Source organism: Epinephelus fuscoguttatus, linkage group LG10 (genome assembly GCF_011397635.1).
Source record: "Epinephelus fuscoguttatus linkage group LG10, E.fuscoguttatus.final_Chr_v1".
Taxonomy (NCBI): domain Eukaryota; kingdom Metazoa; phylum Chordata; class Actinopteri; order Perciformes; family Serranidae; genus Epinephelus; species Epinephelus fuscoguttatus.
The window spans coordinates 32190935-32200181 of NC_064761.1; the positions used below are offsets into that span (position 1 = coordinate 32190935).

General features: G+C 40.8%; 1 protein-coding gene and 1 non-coding gene across 2 annotated transcripts; both read right to left on the reverse strand.

Annotated features, from left to right (window-relative positions):
• Window positions 1-746: 746 nt before the first annotated feature.
• LOC125895413 (elongation factor 2-like) lies at window positions 747-7875 on the reverse strand. Its single transcript, XM_049587207.1, has 13 exons — window positions 7738-7875; window positions 6466-6680; window positions 5781-5962; window positions 5251-5462; window positions 4567-4745; window positions 4249-4354; window positions 3700-3952; window positions 3347-3542; window positions 2852-3218; window positions 2380-2733; window positions 2024-2206; window positions 1690-1822; window positions 747-1127 (listed from the first exon to the last, which is right to left on the reverse strand). Exons 1-13 carry the CDS (start codon window positions 7738-7740, stop codon window positions 934-936), a joined length of 2577 nt encoding a protein of 858 aa, XP_049443164.1. The 5' UTR covers window positions 7741-7875; the 3' UTR covers window positions 747-933.
• Window positions 4039-4106, reverse strand: LOC125896492 (small nucleolar RNA SNORD37). Its single transcript, XR_007450275.1, has one exon. It is a non-coding gene; the product is annotated as a small nucleolar RNA SNORD37 (small nucleolar RNA).
• Window positions 7876-9247: the final 1372 nt, after the last annotated feature.

Here is a 9247-nt window from a genome sequence, read left to right on the forward strand (position 1 = left end):
TCTGTATTTCAAACTGATCTGCTGTCAATAAACACCAAAAATTTGGATAGATTGGTGTCCTTTATTGGTGTCAGCAGTCTCAATGTGTGTAAATGTGCAATTAGTGAGTATAAAACACCTTCCAACAATACAAAGTAGATTTGTAAACTCACAAAATATATTTTTAAATATAGAATGGGTCTGCAAATACACAAATTCCACAAAGAATCTTATTTTTTTTTAATCTATAGAATTTATGTTTGCAGCCATTTTAAATTAGCTCAAGATTTTATGGATTTACTTTTATATTTGTGGAATGTGTAAAAAAACTTAATACTCTTGCGGAATGTTTATTTTATGTGAAGTATTTTCTTATTTAATCTCTTTCTTAGGTGTTTCATATATAAAACTACAAATTTGCAGGTTGTTTTCATTAACAGTAGTCGTGCTTAGCTCACTGAAACATTTCCTGTGACTACTTCATAATAAAAGTCAATTTCTTTTGCCAGTTACGCTTTTATTGTGAAGCTGCAGCAGTAGCAAATGTTTGCAATAGCAGGAACTTAATACAGCGCTCTAGAGATAAGCATCATATGAATATCATTTCTTGATCTTGTCCGGTGTTGTCACAAGTTAAACGACCAGTAGGAAAATTTCCTTACTGTGGCATCCCTAGTAGCCACAATAGACTAATTTTAGCAATGATGGAAAAAAATTCTTACTTATCCCCTTTAAAAAGACAAACTTCAGAAAAAAAACAAAAACCAGCCATAACAATTTATTTTTATTTTCTTTTATTTATCGTTTACAATTTTTGTAGGTGTTTATTCATTATTGTCAATCCTTTTGGCAAACATTAGTGCTCACTGTGTTCTGTACAGTCCAGTCCCACAATGTAGATTTAATTTTTCGGGAAGGGAGGAATGAGGCAAGAGCAAAGTGGGGTCCAAGCGTTTACAATTTATCCAGGTAGTTGTCCAGTGCTGGAACACCTTCCTTGAGACCCTTACGTTTGCGTGTTTCCGTGACGACGACGCCAGGCTTGCTTGCGGCGTCCATTGGGTCTCCGGGGAGGACCTGCCAATGGTCGAACACACACTGTGGGAAGGCCTGGCCACCAGTGTTGGAACGAAGGTCAGCTGTGAAACCTGGGAACGGGCAGTGCAAAGCATTTTTAATACAGTTTCTATTACACTGTAGGTAAAAGGGCTGCAATGAGCCATAGTGGAGCGATCACAAATGTAGGAGTGAACATTTGTTTTCCTTTCTGTTTGATAGATATGTGCTTTCAGTGTCATATAGTAGCTTAAACTACATACTCTGGGTTTGTAGGGCACTAAAAACTACTACTAAAAAACAGCCACAATAAGCTCATTACTTGCCCCTGATGGAAAAACAATTATCTTCTGCTGTTCAAAGTATCTCTAGTTTTTAGTTTAGGTAGCAAAGTACTTGATGCAGTTTAAAAAAAAAAGGTCTCTTGGGTTTCAGTAAGATTATGCCTGGCCCTTCTTACAAACTTAGACCAATTTCTACAATCCAACTGGACATTGACACAACAAAGAACAAGAGGATGGCAAGTTGTGTTACTATTATTTCTGCTGAGATCATGCTACGTCTAATAAAATCTGCATTAACTAAAGGAGTGTGAGTATTGTACACTTGACTGCTTAAGGCCACATATCCGAATCAGGTGACAAAATGACTTACCAAATGACTCCATGACAGGCAGGTAAGCCTTGGTGACGCGCATGGGTGTTCCCATAACCGAGACCTCCTCAAACACGTGGCCACGCCTCCTGGTTAGCACACCATAGATTCCACCTACAGCAGCTGCAGGACACTGAAGTAGAAAGAAAAGACTGAGTCATACAGACATCACTCGCACTTTTGAAAGGACATGCAAGTCAAGGATGGAAATAACAATTCTGGTAAACACAACGTCTAATGCAATAACCTTTGCAACCTCTGTGCCCTGCCAAACCTGGATGGGTTGGGTAAATAAAACAAATCAATTACAAAGTATATCTCCAGTGGCAATTACCTGGATCTCCACCAGGTAGACAGGCTCCATTAGTTTGGGCTCAGCTGTGAGCTCACATGCGTACAGAGCTCTGCGAGCTGTGGGAATAATCTGACCGCCACCACGGTGAATAGCATCTGTATGTAGAGTCACATCATGAATGTCGAAGCGAATGGCACGCATGTTCTCTTCACAGAGGACACCCTGAAGACAAAATTGAGACATCAATTGTAGATTTTTGAAAACGCATTTCCAGGAAAAAAAAAAAACAACTTGCTTTTTAAACCTACAACCTGATACAAGATCTTTCCACAGCCTGACACTGTCTTAGCTGAGTGCAATGAACAGCTATAGCTTGCTTAATCTGGATTCCGTACCTCCTTGACTGCCCACTGGAACCCAGCCACAACGCTGTCCTTGATCTCATTAAGGTACTGTACTCCCTTGGTCACATCCACCAAAAGGTTGGGGCCAGTTCCGTCAGGTCCAAAGCACCAGATTTTTCTGGCCTCAGTGACATCCCATTCAAACTTATCAGCAAGGTAGCGGGCGCGGGCCTTCATCTCCTGACGAGCGGTCACTTCACCTTTCTCAATATCCTCTGCCAGGCCATCTTCGAAGGGACGGGCCTTCATGAACAGACGATTGTGCTTGTTGGGTGACTTTGACAGACACATGATACTTGATTCTGCAGTGACGGTCTCCCTGTAGGACACCACTGGATCAGATTTCTAAAAGAAAAAAAAAAAAAAAAAAGGAGGGGGTTCAATGCAGAAAAGTTCACTTTATGGGATAATACCAGAATGACATCTTTCACCCTCGCCCATTCAATTATTCAATTTTAATTACCTTGAGTGGAATGCAAGCATGATCCTCCTCCAGATCCTTCAGACAGATCTCCAGATGCAGCTCACCAGCTCCGGCAACGATATGCTCTCCAGATTCCTCAATGATGCACTGCACCATAGGATCGGACTTGGACAGACGCTTCAAACCCTCCACCAGTTTGGGCAGGTCAGCAGGGTTTTTGGCCTCCACAGCAACTCTCACCACAGGGCTGACACTGAACTTCATCACTCTCATGTTGTGTGCATGCTCAAAGGTGGTGATTGTTCCAGTCTTGACAAGGAACTGGTCCACTCCAACCAGACCCACGATGTTACCGCATGGTACATCTTCAATGGGCTCAACATAACGACCCATCATCAAAATGGTCCTAGAAAAGAGCAACGTGTGTGTGAATGGCAGGAAAAAAATAAAATAATGTGACCAATATCTGAAAAACTGACTTCGGATCGACACCAATACACCATAACTAACTGATGGACAGACGTTGAAACCAACCTCTGAATCGGCTTCAAGTAGAGGTCATCCTTCTTTCCAGGGACATAGTTTGGTCCCATAATGCGCACTTTCAGGCCAGTGGAGACAGACCCAGAGAAGACGCGGCCAAAAGCATAGAAGCGACCCTTGTCACTGGTGGGGACCATCTTTGAGATGTAAACCATCACGGGAGCCTTGGGGTCGCAGTTCTTAATACCTGGTTTTAAAAAAAAAGGGGGTTCAACTACTAAGTCCAATTACTACAAATCCAAGCCAAATCTAGCTTACTGCCCAGGTCTCACCATGAGCAGTCATTTTAATTATTCTTGTGCTGTGCATGTTCAAACATATTTCTGTGCAATTAAGCTTCATACCCATGGCGGCCTCATCGTCTCCAGGTCCTTCATAGAGCAGCTCGCAGCGGTACTTCTGAGCAGTGACGGGGGAAGGCAGGTGGATGGTAATCATTTGCAGAAGGGCTTCTCCGGCAGGCAGCCAGCGGCGCATCACAGCCTTCAGGAGAGGCTTACCCTCCTTGTCCTTGTCTTCAGTATCCAACTTGATTTCCAGCTTCTGGATCAGCTTGGCAGTTTCCTCCTTCTTAAAGTTCATGATGGCATCAAACACCTGAAAAGAAAGTCAATTCAATTAGCAGAAAGCAATTTCACATGACCAAGGCAAGGATATGAAAGCAAGCCAGGTATTTGTGCCCTGCTCAGAGTGAAGGTAATCATCACTGGTTACTCAGGTCAAAGTGAAGAATTTTCAAATCATCACTTGCAGGCCCACACACCAACTTATTTTTCTCAACGTTTACAGATCCTGAATAATTGTTCTATCACTTTGTTATTTAAACTATGTTGCTTTGTTTTGTAACTGCACTGTACCACAACAATATCTAATATAAAAATCAGTAATGTTACCTTGAAGATGGGGTCCAGGATAAGAGCAACAAAGGTGCGGGGATACTTGGTGCCATCAGCTCCAGTAGCGGTTTTGAGGAACTTTCCAGCGGCTTGATCGAAGTACCTTAAGTGGTAAGTTGGAAAGATTTTCACAGAAAACAGCCGTGTCAACAACAGGACCAAATTCTGTGCAAAAGTCACTTTTTTAACACAAGATACCTTCCGTATGCCCCCGTCCTCTATTGAATGTGAGTTGTGTGTAATGTCCATCTCTGCTATTTAGCTCAGTTCCCCAATTGCATACACCTAAATTAATAATGAGTTTGAGAGACATACCTATCACCCCACAGCTTCTTCATCATATCTTCCACCTTCTTGCAGTGCTCAGCCGGTGTCATCTGGGTGTTGCCCTTGGCAGCAAACTTGGCTGCATACATCTCAGCAAACTGCTTAAGGGTGAAAGCCCAGCCATGGAGTCCTGAACCAAAGCCAACAGTACCGATGACTGGGTCGACCTTGAAGAGGTGACAACATACCATACCACATAAGGACTGTACATTTTGGGGATTTTTCAATTAAGGTTTTAGGTAAACATGTTTCATTGTATATGCCAATTTTAATTTGAACACATGACTAAAGAAACAAAAATACTCATCTTTAGTGCCTGAACAGGAGCTGGATGCCCCCCCCCCCCCCCAGTCGACAGACATTTACTGCCCCAGAAAGAAGCTGCACCACAAACGTAAAAACTGAACTGACCTTGGGTCATTATCATCATCCGTATTTTAAACTCAATCCTTCATTCCAAAACCTCCATGCATCAGGAATCAGATTGATAAAATAAGAATGTCTTTTATGGTTGTTCAGAGTGGTGCAATCGATACATTAAGAAACAGGAGTGCATAACCGTGACTGTTTTGTTTGGAGATGCACTGGATAGAAGTTTGAGCCATAGATCGCAGTGATCCAGACACAGGCCAGTTTGTTGCACTCAAGATAAAGGCTCAGCCAGCCACTTACCATGAGGTTGCCCATGGGTCCATTCTCATCTTCTCCGTAAGTGGAGATGATGACATTGACTGACTCCACAATACGCTGGAAAGTCTGGTAAAGGTCTTCAGGTTCAAGCTGCAACTCCAGCAAGGCACGGTCCATCTTGTTCATCATCAGGACTGGCTTGATGCGCTCACCAATGGCCTGACGGAGCACTGTCTCAGTTTGCACACAAACACCTGACAGGGATACACAATGAGACTATTCAATCCATGGGAAAACAGACCAGGGTGTTGGAATCATTTCACATAACCAGAATAGGAAACATAATATTAAGAACATTGGCAATAATTTACATAAGAAAAAAAATATAGTTTTCCTTTTGCACATGTACATTTTAATGTAAATATACTGCTTCTTAAAAAGAAAGAGTGAACTTTGAATGTGTTTTGTTTTTTTTTGCCTTGTGGACTGAGAATAAATGTGCAAGTGAAAAATGGAGAATCTAGTTGGAGTGTGCACATCGGCTTCTGACAACTGTACAGCCTTGTACTTACCAGACACACAATCCACTACAACCAGGGCTCCGTCAGTGACACGTAGAGCAGCAGTCACTTCTGAGGAGAAGTCAACGTGTCCTGGTGAGTCAATCAGGTTGATCAAGAAGCCAGCACCATCCTTGGACTGCTTAATGAAGGCCAAGTCATTTTCGGACAGCTCGTAGAAAAGGGAGATGGCTCTGTAAGTCAGGACAACTTGTTAAAGATTTCAAATGTCACTAAACTCAAAATTCTCACTCAAACATTGCCCAATTAAAAAATACAACACCAAAACAAAGTAAAAAATGAACAAAATACAACGCAATTCACAAATGAATTTTGTTGCATTCGCTTAGCCAAGACAGGAATGCCCATGTTGAGTCATTATAGCTGGGTGTGTACACAACACACAAGAGAATGATGTCAGTGTCTGTGTTTATCTTGGCCTTTACTCTTAGTGACTGTAAATGGTGGAACGAATACAGCAATATTTTGTTGTCCTTGTCAATATAGTGAAATAACTAAGATATTCAGTAGGTGACTGAAAAGGTAAACACATTCTTCCAACCAGGATTATACCTGATTGTGCGTTTGACTGGTTGAAAGAATTACAACAGTGAGACCGCCAAGGAAAGAAACCTTTTACTGCAAATACATTAAAAACCCCAGTTTAAGAGTGCAGTTGAAAACATAAGATACTTACGTTGACTTGATGGTAATGCAACGTTCCTGTTCATCTTTGCGCGTGTCGGTAAAACGGGTCTCTCCAGCACGGGCTGAGGCAATGATACCAGCCTTTGACACAAGGGAGTCTGTCAGGGTTGACTTTCCATGATCGACGTGCGCAATCACAGACATGTTACGGATGTTGGCCTTCTTGTCCATGATGGCACGGATCTGGTCGACGGTAAAGTTCACCTGGGGGAGAGAAATCAGATTAGAACATTCACAAACTAGAAAACACGCATGACCTCATCCATGAAAAAATGCTGCCCGCATGTTAACCAGTCTCGCCAACTTACAATGTAGGACGTTCATGTTTACTATGCACTTCTGATAAGCTATGGGTGTTACTAGTGTCAATGTGCTTCACGTAACAGCAGCTGCACCCACAGCATATCGAGAACTCCTGCTGACTCAACGTTAAATGCTCTGCTCTTCTACCCAGGGCGTCATTCGCCATCACCACAGCTGACGTTATTGTCATCTCTATGAGGCAGACTTTTTCACAACCCCTTGTCTGTATTAATCAATATACATATGGACAATAATGTGCCTCGAGTATATTGACAACATACCCCACTTAGCGTTAGTAAACAGAGATTCACACTAGCAGCACCCGGCATAATATGTCGGCATGAATAGGCCACGTGTACAGACTCTAGCACTAAGCTAGATGCTAACATTAGCTTGACAGTTGAACTAGCCGCCCGGGCCGGCAACACGAAATGCCGGCAATTTATTCCCTAGCCCGTTACAACATCAACAACACGATAATAACCCAACCGTACACTATGCTTAAAAACTAACCAGCCCTACTACAGATACTTTTAGTTTAAAACGGTATAAACTAAGATTTCCGGTGCATAACAGCTAATGTTGGAGCAGAGAGGCGCCGCTACAAAAGTTAGCCAGCCCAACACCGCAACGTCACCTAACGTTAGCCATGTCAACCTTTACGAAATAGACTCAGTCGGCAAATAACCCCTAAAAACGTCCATAACGTTACATACTATAAGTCAAGCTAAGGAACAAACACAAAACTGCTGGAAGAAACAAATCAGAGTCGGTTTTCTAGCACTAGCGGTACGGATGACAGAATGGCTGCCATTTTGATCAAAGCACAATCCAACGGAGTTGACATGGAAGCAGCATAACATCCGTAAAATGCTCATCGGGACATTAATATTAACGTAAAGGACACCTTGTCTGTCTAATAATTCGTTAATTACTTAGAGAAATCTTATCAACTCACCATTTTGACGGATGGTTTTGGATCCGCTTCGTGGCGAAAGAGACTGGAAATTTTACACTGCCCACCTCACGAGGGTATAGGCAGGGAAGAGGCCGCTGACGTCAGAAAATGGGGATTTATAGTACGTGCGTCAAGCTTACGTGTTCACGTACTGATGTTACGCTCATCCACGACTATGGCACGCTATAAATCTATGGGCACACTGCTGTTACTGCTGCTGCCCAATAACGCAGGTTTACTTGTCGACAAAGTCAGAGTTTGTAGTTATTCTTTACATCCTCATAACTTCCTCCTGACTAGATAGATAGATAGATATGTAACATGTAAAATATGCTTACTTTTATTTGTATTTCTTTCTTTCTTTACTTACTTTTATTTTTGTTCATTTATTATTATTATTATTATTATTATTATTATTATTGATTTATCTATCTATCTTATTTTTTATTTTATTTTATTTTTAACGGAATGCTTTGGCAATACCATACATTTGTTCATGCCATTAAAGCTATTTGAATTGAATATATATATATATATATATATATATATAATTTTTTATATATATATATTTTTTTTCTTTTATCCCAGAATAACATACTACCACTATAAAACAAATGTGCAAATTTGTTGAATGCAGTGAGGTAGAATGGATGGATAAGATGTGCAAATTTGCCATGTGCAAGGTTACTGAGGAGCAGCATAGTGAAAACATAGTGGAGTTTGGTTCGGACAGGAAATTATAAACCTGACAGAGTACAGAGTTATTGCTTTTTTTTTTATAATGTAAGAATTTAATAAATTGCGTGATTTTATTTTGCACAGCAGTTGATTTTATGATATTATACATAATATTATCTTGTCCTTTTAATAAAAAAAAATCAAATCACATGTTAGAACACCTTCCCACCTTATCCAAATTAAAGAATTTGTTTTTTTCCCCTTTATAGTCAGGGGTCGGCAACCTTTACAATCAAAAGAGCCATTTTTGGCCAAAAAAGAAAAAAGAAAATAAAATCTGTCTGGAGCTGCAAAACATATTTGAGCCTTATAATGTCAGTAACACAGCCTATTAAGTCTCAATTAGCCTTTAAATATTACTAATTGGTGTAAATGAACATTGATTGATGTTTTGCTACAAGGTGACTACTCTTCAGTGGCCTATTTATAATAATTTGGTAATTTTACTTTGCAGAATTAGCAGTGAAAGCAAACACACTATTTAATTCCCAATTTTCGTTTTTAGGATTTGGGATCCATAGTTAGTCTTAAGACAAGCCACTGCTGTTAGGGTTCAGCAAAATTTGTAGAAAAAGGTGCTTGGCCATAGAATTTGAAAATCAAAATGTTAGAAAAAAGAATTTCCATAGAATTTTTGTCAAAGCCACAGGGAGCCTTAGAGGGGACCTTGGGGAGCTACATGTGGCTCCAAAGCCTCAGGTTGCTGACCCTTGCTCTAAGTGGCCGTAGCTTCATATATTTACCTGAATTTAATTTTGGGGAACTTAATAGC

Excerpts from the sequence above, each read along its gene's own strand:
- LOC125895413 (XM_049587207.1), bottom strand. Across the intron at positions 5,963-6,465 it reads TGCATTACCATCAAGTCAAC|AGCCATCTCCCTTTTCTACG; the intron begins GTAAGTATCTTA and ends CCTGACTTACAG. Across the intron at positions 2,207-2,379 it reads TCCAGTGGGCAGTCAAGGAG|GGTGTCCTCTGTGAAGAGAA; the intron begins GTACGGAATCCA and ends TTTTGTCTTCAG.